At 41.1% G+C, this 15,348-nt stretch overlaps 1 protein-coding gene across 7 annotated transcripts in view; it reads right to left on the bottom strand.

Moving 5' to 3' along the window:
- The window catches only part of VPS13D (vacuolar protein sorting 13 homolog D), a 295,192-nt gene that overhangs the window by 202,628 nt on the left and 77,216 nt on the right, over window positions 1–15,348 (bottom strand). For 6 of the 7 annotated variants that reach the window (XM_053575043.1, XM_053575036.1, XM_053575039.1 and 3 more), the window contains 5 exons: window positions 14,575–14,757; window positions 8,714–8,936; window positions 4,006–4,216; window positions 1,773–1,944; window positions 1,473–1,585 (listed from right to left, as the gene is read on the bottom strand). In XM_053575043.1, coding sequence (XP_053431018.1) covers window positions 1,473–1,585; window positions 1,773–1,944; window positions 4,006–4,216; window positions 8,714–8,936; window positions 14,575–14,757 — 902 coding nt within the window. The remainder of the gene's footprint in view (window positions 1–1,472; window positions 1,586–1,772; window positions 1,945–4,005; window positions 4,217–8,713; window positions 8,937–14,574; window positions 14,758–15,348) is intronic. The other variant, XM_053575041.1, reaches the window with a different exon arrangement.

Raw genomic sequence — 15,348 nt, 5'->3', positions numbered from 1 at the left:
CCCAGATGACAGAGCAAGGCCCTATCTAAAATAAATAAATAAAAACTGCAATGAGTAATTCATAATCACTCAGCACCACTGTGACAACACCTACAGAATTATTCTATACTGAAAAAAACTAGGGCATAGCCAGCCATGAGAAAAAATTGCTGGCACACAAACCTATCAATCTGGGAACCCAGATTGACTACATCATGTTCTCATCATCTGAAATCACAGCAGATCATCAAGGGAAAGACAAACTAGAAGTGGGGAAATTACTAGCCTATTTTCAAATACTGAACCAATTTTCCAGGTACAAGACTTTGTGTTAGTCAGAAACTCTATCTGGGCAGGCACAGTGGCTCACGCCTGTAATCTTAGCTCTTTGGGAGGCCAAGGCAGGTGGATTGCCTGAGCTCTGAAATCCAAGACCAGCCTGAGCAAGAGCAAAATCCCGTCTCTACTAAAAAAACAGAAAAAAGTAGCCAGGCATTGTGGCGAGTACCTACAGTCCCAACTATTCCAGAGGCTGAGGCAAGAGGATCACTTGTGCCCAAGATTTGGGGTTGCTGTGAGCTGTGACTATGATGCTACAGCACTCTACCTAGGGTGACAGAGTGAGACTCTGTCGCCAAAAAAAAGAAAAGAAACTCTATCTGGAAAATAACAGCATAATTCCCCAACCTTACAGAGCTGATAAGAGATCAAATTAAAAGGTTAGGACGTGTGAAAATACAACGCACTCTTTAAAGCTCTACACCAGTAATCACAAATCCATACACCTACACTGACTGAGCAAGTGATATTTATAAATAAGTGAACTGCTAGATAAGTCCACGCCCCATCTAAAGGGAGTGGTTGCTAGTCAGCTTCCAGGTGACTCCTAGTGAGACCTAGTATTGCCAAAGCTTCAATTTGTCTAACAAAGCTGAAAAGGGTTTCCCTTTTTAAACATTGGCCAGTGAGGCAGTCATCAGTGCTGCACACTAGATAGTTGTGGACCTCCCTCCCTGTAACTATCCAGGCACACAAGAAGACAGCACTTCCTGCCTGTGCTGCACTGTGGGAGCACATTCTAGCTCCAAGTGTTTGCCAGAGCATTTAACTGCCATTCAAGAGCATTCAGAGCTCTTGTTTTTCTTTCTGGCACATTAAAACACTGGCTACACTGTCACCCTGAATGATTCCAATGAGCAGAACAGCCTGGGACCCACAGTGGTCCGAAGAAGAAAAACGTCTTCACTCTTTTAAGTCACTGGTATGTGGGGTTCTCTGTTACCATAGCATAATCTAATCTAACCCGTCTCGGCTGACAGAGGAATAAATTTAAACTTGTATAAAGCACTGCGTAGACCAACCTAAAAGCACTCTGAAGACCACACTCTACCTGTGGACCACCACTCTGTAACCTCTGCTCTATGCTAACATAAAATATGTATACTATTTGGATTATTGTTATTAAAAGTAAAATAATACAATTAAAGCCATACCTGGCTAGGGACCCGGCACCTTCTTTTCCCTTTGGATCTTTGAGCTCCAGGCTTACATTTACCATATCGATGAGGAAGCACATGCAAGTGTATACTTCTCCGCTCAGAACAGTCTACAAGAGGAAAATACTGATCAGTCCGCAGCTGTGGATGCCAACCTAAAGATGGGTTAGTATGTCAAGAAATCTAATTTCCTTGTTGTTTTGCCTTCTTTCTCCAAGTAAATTTCAGGAATATATACACAGGGTTGCCATCAGCCGAGACTAAGATAGTTATAAAAGAACATGAGGTCTCACTCACATGAATTCTTGGATCTTGTAAATCATAAGGCCGCATAAACTCCTCTATGGGCTCTCCAAGGTTGTTCTCTAGTAAGCCGCGGATCAGCTTGTATTTGCACAGATCCAGGGAGCAGTGCACCGAGGAGAGATTGCCATGGACGGACACGTCTGGCACAGTGTGACTTATTTCTCTATGAAACAGAAAAAAGGTCTTTTTTATACAAACAAGTCCTAACTTAACATTGACATAGCTCACACCCAAATATAGGGCTAAAAGGTACCCATCTATCTCAGCAACCAATTAATTTTTAACTTCCAATGACAAAATTTCATGTAGCTCTAAACAAAGCAAATTATGACTGTCATGCTTCAATTACAAAAAGCCCCATTTCCCCCAAAATACACATTGAGAAAATCCTCCTATCTAATATGAGCTAACTAACTCTATTAATAAGGAAAACCTCATGAGATGGAAAAATACCTTAAACATTATAGTTGGAAAAGCAATAAAGAAAACTGGTAACTAAAGGACAATGCCAATGTTGCACATTGAGTCCAGGTGGGACATTAGGATAAAGACTAGACAGGTCACTCGCCTTAGCTGGGTTGGGCAGAAGTAAAGTTGTAGATGGCAGGAGGCAGATGTGACATATGTATACCTCACCTTAACACTGAAAAGCTTTCCCACCCCTCCTACGGATGAAGTGGAGATCATGGATCCTACAAACACTATGCTCTGAGCACATACAGCAGAGGGTTAGGATCTGAAGTGGCAGAGGAATATCAAAAATTACTTTGTCTATAGAGAAAAGCCTACATACAATAGTTTTTAAAAACCAATGATGCCATTAACAAAGAAAATCTGAGAAGGATTACCAAAAGCCATCTATAGGTCCTCTTTTTGTGGTACAGGAAGCTGACAGGACACCTTGCGATCAGTACCACCTTCTTCTATATGGGCTAACAGAATGTGATTATCTGCGCATAAACACTGATGGGAGTGGGGAAGCTTTAGATACGCAGAATAGCAAAGCATCTTTTTTATTTTCCTTTTTGGAAAGCACTGCTTCAAAAGAAAACAAAGTGTTCAATTTCTAAATAATGAAGCTCCTCTTAAGACTGCTTAGCCAATAAAACCAAATATAGCCCATGCCAACCATAACTGAACATCAGCCAGAGAGCACTTGAATAACAAGTAAGAGTGAAACACAAACATCCCAGTGAGAACAGCTAAATTGTATCATTAATCCAGAGAGAAACTAAAAAAGTGACATTAAATGACTCGCCCAAATCCAAGAACCATGAAGAGAGCAGCCAAAGAGGGATTAAAATCATACTCCATTACCAGCAAAGAGGCTGCTTTTCAAAATACCACAAATGGAAATCTCCTTTACTATTCGGTCACACCTCATCTTTCCCTGAAGTTGAGAAGCAAAACGTTGCTTTCTCCGAAATCAATGTCCCAAACTGAGTCACACCATATGCTGTAACTGGCAGTGACATTCCTAGTCCATGTACGTGAGCCAGGCAAGCAGAAGTACCCTCAAAGAACTTTATTATACATAACAGCTGAGCATTAGTCCTGAGAGTCAGATTCCGTTGGTTGCAGGTAATTTTCAAGAAGGTTCCCCGCCAGATATTGAACTAATGACAACTGAACTACAGAAATAAGCATCCTGTGTTTGAGGCCAATGCTAAGGTGAACTGGGGTCAGTTCACTAGGCTTTTGGAGTCCTTTCAGATTGTTTCATAGACTAAAACGGGGAACTCCACACCTAAACATTTATACTAATCAAAAGCAGTTCCAGGGTAAACAGCAATAGCAGGTCCCAAACCCATTATGTTTGGAATACAAAATTCAAATGTCCATCTCTTCCAGGATACCTTGGCTTCAATTACTACCTTCCATCACTACCCAAATACAGGCTAAATTCATGTCCCTTCCTCTTTCTTTCCAAAGCACTTGTCATCTTGTTAACACAGTTTTATAACATGGAATCAAATATAAAATTAGAATCACCACTTTCCTTCCTATATCCCTCAACAAAACATAAGCTCCTTCAAGAGCAGATGCTTTCTCTTTCATTACAGAAGCCTTCCTGTCTAGTACACCTAGGGACTCCATAAACTTATGTTAAACAGATAAAGAAATAAGTGAATGCATCTGTTCTTCCAGACTCACCTGAATAGCACTGATTTCCAAGTTACTATTCTACTTACAATAGCTAGTTATTCAAATGTAAAACACTCACTTGTCCAAGTTCCTTTCCACCTGCAATTTCAGCCTACAAGGCTCAGTTAAGAGGCTTCCTCCTGTTTGTCGCACAAAATAAGAAGGGAAGATCAGATCTCCACTACTGCCCTCTGATGCAGTAGAGTATTCTCGTGGGTGCCTCTCTGCAGCAAAGATGTCCATGTCTTGGAGATCCACAACAATGCAATCCAGCAGGCAAACGTGGTCTTCTATAAGGACCCAAGGAAAGGGAGATAATGAAGAAAATGAGACCCAAAAAGGGCTGGCCTTGAACAAAATTTAAAATTCTAAGTAAGTCCATTCTGCCTTTGGAAAATGTTTAGAACTGCTTGCTTCCCCCGGCTGTGTACCAGTCTCCACTGCAGTATCTCTCCAAGCACTGCTCTGTGTGCTCAACACATCCTGCCACCCGGTGCCTATCCTGAGATACCAGATAAGGGCCGATGATGAAATTGGACCTCACATGCAATCACTAAAACAATGCTGTCCAAAGGTTTACAAACTTTTCCCAGCAACAAAATTCTTTTTTCAAACAAATGTAGTAGAACCTCTACAAGTTGATGACCCAAGGGATTGTAACAAACTGGTCAACATATGGAAGTGGTCAACATAAGAAGCCAGGTCTTGGCTCAGCGCCCGTAGCACAGTGGTTGTGGCACCAGCCACATACACCAAGGCTGGTGGGTTGAAACCCAGCCTGGGCCAGCTAAACAACAATGACAACTGTAACAAAAAATCGCTAGGCATTGCAGCGGGCACGTGTAGTCCCAGCTACTTGGGAGGCTGAGGCACGAGAATCGCTTAAGCCCAAGACTTTGAGGTTGCTGTGAGCTGTAACACCACAGCACACTACCAAGGGCAACATAGTGAGACTCTACATCCAAAAAAAAAAAAAGAAAGAAAGAAAGCAACTAGGCCTACTGTGCTGATGTGTATATATGGGGTGTGTCCAGAAAATTAGGTCAACTAAAGGAGGTGGTCAATGTATGTGGGGAGAGGTCACCACTCCAAGTGGTGGTTACTATGGAACTTCTACCGTCACACCTGTAACCACTTCGATTTCCACTGACCAAATCCGAATTCTCTTCATTGTTGCCCAGACAACCAAAATAAGCTCTCCTCCACTACACCTATGTAATTCTGTTCCGTCCCTCACAAAACCATCTGACCCACAAAATACCTAAGTAACCCTTAGAAAAAAAAAATTAGACCAATCCATTCCTTTATACATTTTAATGGTTATGTTTAATCCAAAATTATTTCTGTAAAACTCACTACAAGGCCCTGAAGAAGCCCACTGCCCACTTTTCCAAACTCACCTCAAAACATTCTCGCCTTTGCTCACCGACCCTCAGACTTACAGGCCATCCCCCCTCACCCCAAATGCCAATCAGTTTGGTGCCTAAACAGCCTGAGTGGTGGCATGGCCCTCCTATCTCAATCTAAAAATTGGGTCCTCTCTGCTCTTTTGTCTTTTCCATGATAACATTTATTATAATCCATCAATATTTATGTATTTATTTAATGTTTTTCTCATTAGTCTGCAAGTACTGTTGTGGCAGGCACTGTGTCTAACAGAATGTTAACATAGTAGGGAGCAAAACGTTACGACACCTTGCGTGAAGTGGAACTAAATAAATCAGTTTTTCATTGGTTGCTTACATTGATAAATATATGAAATAGATAAAAATAGAGCTGACCTGGTAGAAGAGGGTAAGAAATAGGAATGAAGTAGGCTATTGAGATTCCCTAGGGTACTATCCTAAAATACCAGGACTACATGGAAATAATGTGAAAACCACTGTCTTAATTCATGGTCATATATCACTAATAGGGGAATTTCAGAAAAAAAAAAATCAGTACAAGAAATACTGTTGGAAAAGAGAACTTCTATCTATAAAACATCTCAAATCACTTCATTTTTTTCTTTTTTTATGAGACAGAGTCTCACTGTGTTGCCTTGGGTAGAGCGCCATGGCCTTATAGCTCAGCAACCTCAAACTTTTGGGGTCAAGAGATCCTCTTGCCTCAGCCTCCCAAATAGCTGGGACTACAGGCGCCCGCCACAACACTCAGGCTAGTCTTGAATTCCTGAGCTCAAGGATCCACCCACCTCAGCCTCCCAGAGTCCTAGGATTACATGTGTGAGCAAACGCAGCAGGCCTTAGCAAATCACTTCATAAAGACATCCACCTATACGTAAGACTGGTCTTATTCCTAATCATCAACGCCATCTTAGCATCAATAATAACAGATAACATCTGTCCGGTGGCCCACAGGTGCCTCCTCTTCTAAGCTCCGTATGTGCTATGCATGCAGACTAACAGGCAACACCATGCAGGTTAAAAATCAGGTTCTGCAATCAGACTGCCAAAATTTATACCCCAACCCTTCTACTTACTAGCTACATAACCTTGGGCAAGTTAAGTAACTTAATCTCTCTAAGCCTTGGTCTCTTCATCTGTAAAATGGGGATAAAAACAAAACCTGAGGGCGGTGCCTGTGGCTCAGTGAGTAGGGCGCCGGCCCCATATGCTGAGGGTGGCGGGTTCAAACCCAGCCCCGGCCAAACTGCAACAAAGAAAATTAGCCAGGCGTTGTGGCGGGCGCCTATAATCCCAGCTGCTCGGGAGGCTGAGGCAAGAGAATTGCGTAAGCCCAAGAGTTAGAGGTTGCTGTGAGCCGTGTGACGCCACGGCACTCTACCGGAGGGCGGTACAGTGAGACTCTGTCTCTACAAAAAAAAACCTGAGAGAGGAGTTATGCAAATAAAATAACTAATGTAAACAATGCACCACAATGCCTGGCATGCAGTGCTCCACAGCAACCTCCACCAGGGTGTAGATTAAGATGATCTCACTTCATCACCCATATAACTACAAATCAGGTGGTGCCTGTAGTTCAGTGGGTAGGGCACTGGCCACATACACCAAGGCTGGCGGGTTCAAACTCGGCCCAGGCCAGCTAAAACAATGACAGCTAAAACAGAATAATAGCCAGGCCCTGTGGCGAGAGCCTACAGTCCCCGCTACTTGGGAGGCTGAAGCAAGAGAATCACTTAAGTCTAAGAGTTTGAGGTTGTGTAAGCTGTGACGCCACTCTACAGAGGACAACAGCTTGAGACTGTCTCAAAAAAATATATCTATATCTATATATATATAAACACTACAAATCACTTTCCTTGTCACCTTTAGGACTTCAAGGTGCTGTAGGCAGCTAACCACTCCTCTGATCACTTAGCAGCCTCCCTCGGCTAGTGCCCTGCTCCTCTCTTTGCAGCTAATCAGATCCTGCCTCTCTCTCTCTAGCGCCTTGGTACAGTGCCCCATTTATCCGGCACATCACCCATAAGGAACACTTTTTTTTTTGTTTTTTTGTCTGTCTCACTTTGTCTAGCTCAAGACAACCTCAGACTTCTGGGCTCAAACAATTCTCTCTTGCCTCACTCTCCTAAGTAGAGGGCAATACAGGCACCCACCACAACACCCAGCTATTTTTAGAGGCGGGGTCTTGCTCTAGTGTAAGCTGGTCTGGAACTCGTAAGCTCTGGTAATCCGTCCGCTTCAGACTCCCAGAGTGCTAGGATTACAGGCATGAGCTACTGCACTCGGCCCTAGGAACACATTTTTTAAAAGAGCCAAAATAAGGTTCTCTTTTGGAATGATTAATTCTTACATTGGAGTGAAGAATACCAATAACTGGATGGCTTGTGTCTTTTAAAAATGGTTACTTATAGCTGGGCGTAGTGGCTCATGCCTGTAATCCTAGCACTCTGGGAGGCCAAGGCAGGTGGACTGTTTGAGCTCACCAGTTCATGACCATTCTGAACAAGTGCGAGATGCCATCTCTAAAAATAGTAGGGCATTATAGCAGGCGCCTGTAGTCCCAGCTACTTGGGAGGCTGAGGCAAAAGAATCGCTTAAGCCCAAGAGTTGGAGTTTGCTGTGAGTTATGATGCCACAGCATTCTACTGAAAAAAAAAAAAAAAAAAAATAGCCAGGTGTTGTGGCAGGTGCCTATAGTCCCAACTACTTGGAAGGCTGAGGCAAGAGAATCACTTGAGCCCATGAGTTTGAGGTTGCTGTGAGTTATGACACCACAGCATTCTACTGAGGGTGACAAAGTGAGACACTGTCTCAAAATAAATAAATAAATAAATAAAAAGAATGGTTGCTTATGGTCTTTCTGTTATTTAATTCACACTAATATTTGTTAATGGGTTCTTTTCTATTTTTTAAAACTAAACGGTGGGTGGCGCCTGTGGCTCAAGGAGTAGAGCGCCGGTCCCATATGCTGGAGGTGGCGGGTTCAAACCCAGCCCCGGCCAAAAATAAAAATAAAAAATAAAAAATAAATAAAACTAAATGGTAACTTGCAGGGATGGTGTCAGAGAGTGGCCTGGAAGGGCGCAGGACTCTTTGTAATTACTTAATACTATCACCATCTAGTCTAATGGCAACTATCTTGGCTTACAAGAAAAAAGTGTTAATTAGGCTATCTAAAATCTATTTACACTGTGTCTGGCTAATTTGGCCATACCCTGTAAGTCACCTGATGCTAAATCTACACCTAAGACTCTTACACCTTCTAAAGGAAACTCAAAATCCAATCATCGCTTAAAAAATGCTGTCTCTTTGCTGGCATCTGCTTATACACAATGTGAATTTCCCCACTGTCATTGTGAAGCTCTTTTTCTCCTCATTTACCTGGACTAATAGAAACTTGGCCAACAGACAGTGTGGCTTGTGACCCTCGCTGCTTCATGGAGATACTGGGCACAAACTCACTCTTCAGGCTTCCAAGACTCATTCCACCAAGAGGCATCATAAACTGCCCCTGGCTAGAGGTCCCCTTGGAGTCCTCTGTGCTTGTCATTTTCCTCATACTGTGTTTGGGAGTACCCACTGGGGAAGCTGAAGGCACGGATTCCTGGGAAGAAATAAAATATCATTAGAATGCAGGACTGGGTGGGGGGTGACAGTGGTGATGTGACTGTATCTTTAATCTCCCAGAAGTCTCATTCCATTCCTTCAAAGAGCACTATTTGCACTTCCTCAGCCTTCCAGGTCCCATAAGCAAGAGGCAAATGGAGTCATGATATTTACTGCATTATCTGGAGAGATGTTACCTATAATTCAATACCTGTTGAAAGCTATAGCAATTTTATAGAAAGATACCATCTTTTGGCTCAAGAGCAAATTTGAAGATGCCAACTGCTTCAAAGAAGTTAATCTAGGTCAAATGCAACAAAAGCAAATCCCTCAGCTACATGACATATTGTTGCTTTGCTGGAGTGCAGGAACAGTTACTGTTCTAAGAAGATAAATCTAATAGCAGTGTGGCTCCAGTGTAATTAGGATGTAGTAATGTCTGCACTTTCTAGAAATCTCCTCTCATTGGTTTACATTTCCAATCGCTCTAAGCAACTGAGGAAATGAAAACAAATGGGAAATGAAAGAAGTTAGCCATTCCTATTATGTTTCTGGTCAAGGACATCAAAATTAAAAAGGGCTAACACAGAAGAAAATAACTCCTATTACTTTCCCTACATACTTAGTACCTTCAATTAATTGCTAACAGTGGAAAATCTATTTCACTAGGATGATTCGGTGAGGACTTTCAACAACTTCAACAAGGCCTCAGGGCTACATAACCCTTCAGCTCCTGCATCACCAGCTTGAGCCCAGTTAGCCCTGCTGACTCACTTACATGCAGGCTGGGAGGAAGACTGGCTCTCCCTCTCACACTGCTTACAATGTTTACTTCTCTCAACTTTAAACAAAATACTGCTCCCTTTCACAGTGATCTTGAGTAGTAGTTACCAGTAAAAGAAATCAGTTTTTACTTTCTGCATTTTTTTTTCGCACAGCAAATTACTAGGTAAATGCCATTATTTAAGTATTTCAACAATAAAAAAACCTTGCCTCTCACTTAGTTTATTTAAACTCTGGGAAGTGTTTGTTGTTCTTTCATTTTTTTCTTTCATCTCTACATCCTCTCCATAGTTGGTTTAAATAAATCAATGGCTTGAGGAGATTAACCCAAAGCTTTTGAAAGACTCTTACTTAGAAATTACGGTTTAAGTACAAGCTATGGTTGAAGAAATGAAAGGAAAACATATGCAAAAAACTCAAACTTGTACTCATTAAGACATGGATTTATGTAAAACAATTCCAAACACACAGGAGTCATAGAACTCAAGGGCAAATAACCCCTTTGGAAGCTTTGATTTCAGAGTTATTTCCTGGTCTTTAACCACTGGAATGCATATTAGACAAAACTTACACATGCAAAGGTATTAAAGGGCAAACATAAATGCAAAGTGATAGTTGATCATATAGATGCTGATCAATTAAGTCTGACTATATACAAAAGGAAAAGTGAACTTCACAGATACGTTTACCTGATTACAAGTGACACACTGCAAGCAACCCTTATGGAATTCTACAGAACAACCACAGGTATGCAACAAGACAGTTTGTCTAGGATTTAAAGATACGATCACCAAGGAAGGACTATGTAGGGCTAAAAAAAATTACTTTTAATGGGGCATAGAAGGACTTCTTTACATAGTAGAAATGTAATTCATGAAGAAAGAAAAAAAAGAAATAAGCAGGCTTTCCCAAGGAATATTTCAAAGAGTTAGTTTGTGGGGTTTTGTGTTTCTTTTGTTTATTTTGACTACGACCCCTTTTGTGGAGGGCTGACTTTCAATAATGGCAGTGAGGAAGCTGCTCTGCTACAGACAAAACCCCACCCAAAAGCCGTCTAAGAATGGCTTAGTACCAGTTCCGCACACAGTGCCCTGCTTAACAGACGACAGGGCAGCCATCTTTCTAGCCACAACCTGTTTCCCAGAACAAGGAGCACTCACATAGTTTTTAAATTTTCGTTTTCAAGCATGTAAACGTGAATTGATTGCTGAATCCCATAAGGTTTTTCAGAATAGCCAGGAGGCAAAAATGTACATTATACCTTGAAGAAAAAACGATGCTTGTATGCACTCCCACTTAAAATCAAATTCTCAAAAACAAATACGGGATAATTTTTCATTAAAATGCTACAAACTACATGTTATTATTTGGCTTAACAAAACAGAAACCTTTCTGCAAAAATTTCTTAAAAGTATTTTGGCAATTCTTCTTCCAGAGTTAGCTTGTGAAACCATATATAGAAATATCTGATACAGGCTCGGCGCCTGTGGCTCAAGCGGCTAAGGCGCCAGCCACGTACACCTGAGCTGGCGGGTTCAAATCCAGCCCAGGCCCGCCAAACAACAATGATGGCTGCAACCAAAAAAATGGCCGGGCGTTGTGGCGGGCGCCTGTGGTCCCAGCTACTTGGGAGGAAGAGACAGGAGACTCGCTTGAGCCCAGGAGTTGGAGGTTGCTGTGAGCTATGATGCCACGGCACTCTACCCAGGGCAACAGCTTGAGGCTCTGTCTCAATAAAAAAAAAGAAATATCTGATACATAAAATCAATCATTACATTTTTAGAAAGGGTAGAAAAACAAAAATATTACTGAATTTGATCACCCATTCCGGCTATAACTGATCTCTTCCTGAAAATTTTCTTCTGGCTTCAAAATAAAGATATATATAAACAAATACAGTCCCACACTGCATAATGTCCTTATAGTCAACGAAATACCATATTACAGTACCTTATCTATGATTAGATATACTCAGATACACAAGTACTTACCATTTGTGTTACCACTCCCTATAGTGTTCAGTACAATAACATGCTGCACATTTGTAGCTTAGGAGCAAAGGGCCATACCACAGAGTGTAGATGTATAGGCTGTCCCATCTAGGTTAGTGTAAGTACATGCTCTGCATGACATTCAGTTAACAGTGAAACTGCCTGAAGTCACACTAGGACCAGTTTGAACAACACAGTAAGACCCACCTCTATAAAATACATGTTTTAAAACATTAGCCAGTAGTGGTGGCAAGCACTATAGTCCCAGCAACTTGAGTGGCTAAGGTGGAAAGATGGCTTGAGCCCAGGAGTTTTGAGGTTGCAGTGGGCTATAATGATGCCACTGCACTCTAGTGTGGGCAACAGAAGGAGACTCTGTCTCAAAGGAGTAAAAATGAGATCTCCATTAAAAACCCTAAACAGTAGAGTCCAGAGATCTATTCAGTTGGTGAAGACATCCACAAGATAGGGAGATGCATACCCCCATTTCACGGGAACAGGAGCTCCTATACTTAGGACCCTACTGGATCTCACCTTAATGCCCCTTTATCTGGCTATTCATTATTATATCCTTTATATAAACTGGTAAATGCGTTTTCCGGAGTTGTACAAGCCATTGTAGCAAATTACTGAACCTGAGGAGTAAGTTGTTAGAACCACTAATTTATGCCACATCAATCAGAAGTACAGGAGACTAGAGCTGGGCGCATGGCTCATGCCTGTAATCCTAGCACTCTGGGAGGCTGAGATGAGTAGACTGCTGGAGGTCAGGAGTTGGAGACCAGAAACCAGCTAGGGATTGTGGTGGGTGCCTATAGTCCCAGCTACTCGGGAAGCTGAGGCAAGAGGATCACTTGATATCCAATGTACTCCATACTAATATGATATCAATACATAAACAATGACATATTCCCAAGAACTATAAAACACTATCATAGTCCAGTTTGAGGGTAGAGAGAAGTGGGAGCAGGGGAGGGGAGGAGATGCACGGCAGAGGGAGGGAGGGCAGGAGGCTGAATCTCACCTCCTGTGCACATCGTGAGGGTGGATAACACGCCCCCGGGTGAAGGGCTCTGCTACAAATGGAACTTTACCCTGGAAGTGAGAACAATGTAACCTAAATATTATACCCTCATATTAATTTGAATAAAGTTTAAAAAAAAATAAAAAGCATTTAAATAAAATGAGATAATTATAAAGCAAAAAGTGGATCACTTGAGCCCAGAAGTTTGAGGTTGCTGTAAGCTATGACACCACAAGGACTTCACAGAAGGCAGCATAGTGAGACTCTATCTCAAAAAAAAAAAAAAAAAGAAGTATAGGAGATTGGTGTCTGACGTACAGGGGAGTCAAGTGGGACTAGATCTGTGGGGTCTGTTCAAACTACAGGTAGTTGTCAAAACTGAGTGACTGCAACACCTGGTTGGTATCCAGAGAGTTGGAGAAGGGTTGGCGTGAAGGAAAAACCAACACTTCTGGTGTGAGATGTGTGGTGAGTAGTTTCCTTTTATACGTAAAGAGCTTAGCACAGAGCAAGTGCTGATGTATAAGCATTAACAAATAGCACCTATTTATTCCTATTTTTGTCAGTCTTAAGATCTTAAATCTTATGTATATTTTCTCTTTTTTTATTATTAAATCATAGCTGTGTACATTAATGCGATCATGGGGCACCATACACTGGTTTTATAGACCATTTGACATACTTTCATCACACTGGTTAACATAGCCTTCCTGGCATTTTCTTAGTTATTGTGTTAAGACATTTTATATTCTACATTTGCTAAGTTTCACATGTACCCTTGTAAGATGAACTGTAGATGCTTATGTATATTTTCCAAAGGCTCTCTCTACCTATGTTATTAGCTATCAGACTAAATAAAGGCTTAACTAGCTGAGAATTTCAGTAAGTGCTTTCCTGACAGGGTAAAATGAGTTTGGACAGAGTAAGCAAACAGACTGAAAGGCTGCTGCGGAAACCAACAAGGAATGGTGGAAACGCATGCCAAGAATGACAAGACCTCACCTCTTGTTACAGAAACATCACTCAGTCCCTCAAATGCAAAAATGGGCGGAAGGGGGCCAATTAAACTAGCTCCAAGGTCCTCTCAACTTTAACAGGACCTTGGAGTCCTCCATTTTTAGCATGGAGCATTTTAGGTGTTTCCATTTTTATTGTTTATTCTCAAAAAACTCTGGTTCTCCCAAGTGTAAAATGCAAATAACAACAATCCTCATCTTAATTACCCCCAAACAATGTTGTAAGGAATAAACATGTGCCAAAGTAATCAAAAACTATAAGGCAGTATGTTATATAAATTTTTATTAAGACATTTTTATTTGTTTATTTTTTTAGAGACAGAGTCTCACTTTACCGTCCTCAGTAGAGCCGTGGCGTCACAGCTCACAGCCACCTCCAACTTTTGGGCTTAGGCAATTCTCTTGCCTCAGCCTCCTGAGTAGCTGGGACTACAGGCACCCACCACAATACCCAGGTATTTTTTTGTTGCAGTTTAGCCAGGACCAGATTTGAACCCGCTACCCTCGGTATATGGGGCCGACTCCCTGCCCACTGACCCACAAATGCCACCCTCAGACATTTTTAAATGGCTTTAGGAAAAGCATGGGCCAAATCACATCCACTGAAAAAAGTCACATTGTGTAAAAAGTTGGTATCACACTATGTAGAAGGAATACCAGTTAGTACCTACAGTTAGTAAGAGTTGTAATTTATACCGCCTTAATTTATAAAGTTAATTAAAATGTCAGTAAGATGTCAGAAAAATATTCTTCAGGCCATATATCCTACGGTGACTTTTTCCATTAGTTGAACTGAAAACAGAATGGATATTGATTGCTCACCTTATCTTTTAGGGAAAAGGTTCCAGGAAAACCAGCAAAGAGAAACTTATTCTTGACTTTCAACTTCCCCAAATTTGCTACAATGAGATTATTTGATCTGGAACTTTCTGGGATAAGGAGAACAGGAGCACCGGCCTCAATATCCAGGAGAACTCTTGAACAGCGCTGGGCTTGATCTCTCACCTGAAAGAGAAATGAAAATTAACTCAGAGGCTCAAACAACCTCGGGCTCACAAAAGTTTTATGAATTTATAAAGCAATTAATATCACAAAGAATATTCTCTATGACCATCAAGTTAACTTAGAACTCAGTAACAAAAAGATGAAAAATCCCTAAATATTTGGAAATTGAACTACACACTTCTAAATAATCCATGGGTCAAAGGAGAAATCACACAGGAAACAAAAAAATATCTTCACCAAGATAATAAAGAAAATATTAAAATTCTTGGGCAACACTAATGTTTAAAAGAAAAACTGTACTATTACTTTAGAAAAGAATAATTTCAACAATAAAAATTGAAGCTTCTGCCTTATGAAGGTAGAAAAAGAAGAGCAAACAAAACCTAAAGAAGAAAATAAAGAGTAGAAATCGATGACATAGAAAATAAATAGACATTAATGTACACAGCTATGATTTAATAATAAAAAAGAAAAGAAACAGAAAATAAATTAAACATTTATAGAACACTGTTTCCAACACCACAGAACACACTCTTTTTAAATGCAAATGGAATACTGCTAGAGAATGGGTGGGCAGTAATAAAGTCCTCA

This window comes from Nycticebus coucang, chromosome 22 (genome assembly GCF_027406575.1).
Source record: "Nycticebus coucang isolate mNycCou1 chromosome 22, mNycCou1.pri, whole genome shotgun sequence".
NCBI classification, from domain to species: domain Eukaryota; kingdom Metazoa; phylum Chordata; class Mammalia; order Primates; family Lorisidae; genus Nycticebus; species Nycticebus coucang.
The sequence above is the reverse complement of the archived record's forward strand: the minus strand, read 5'-3'. Positions and strand labels throughout refer to the sequence as shown.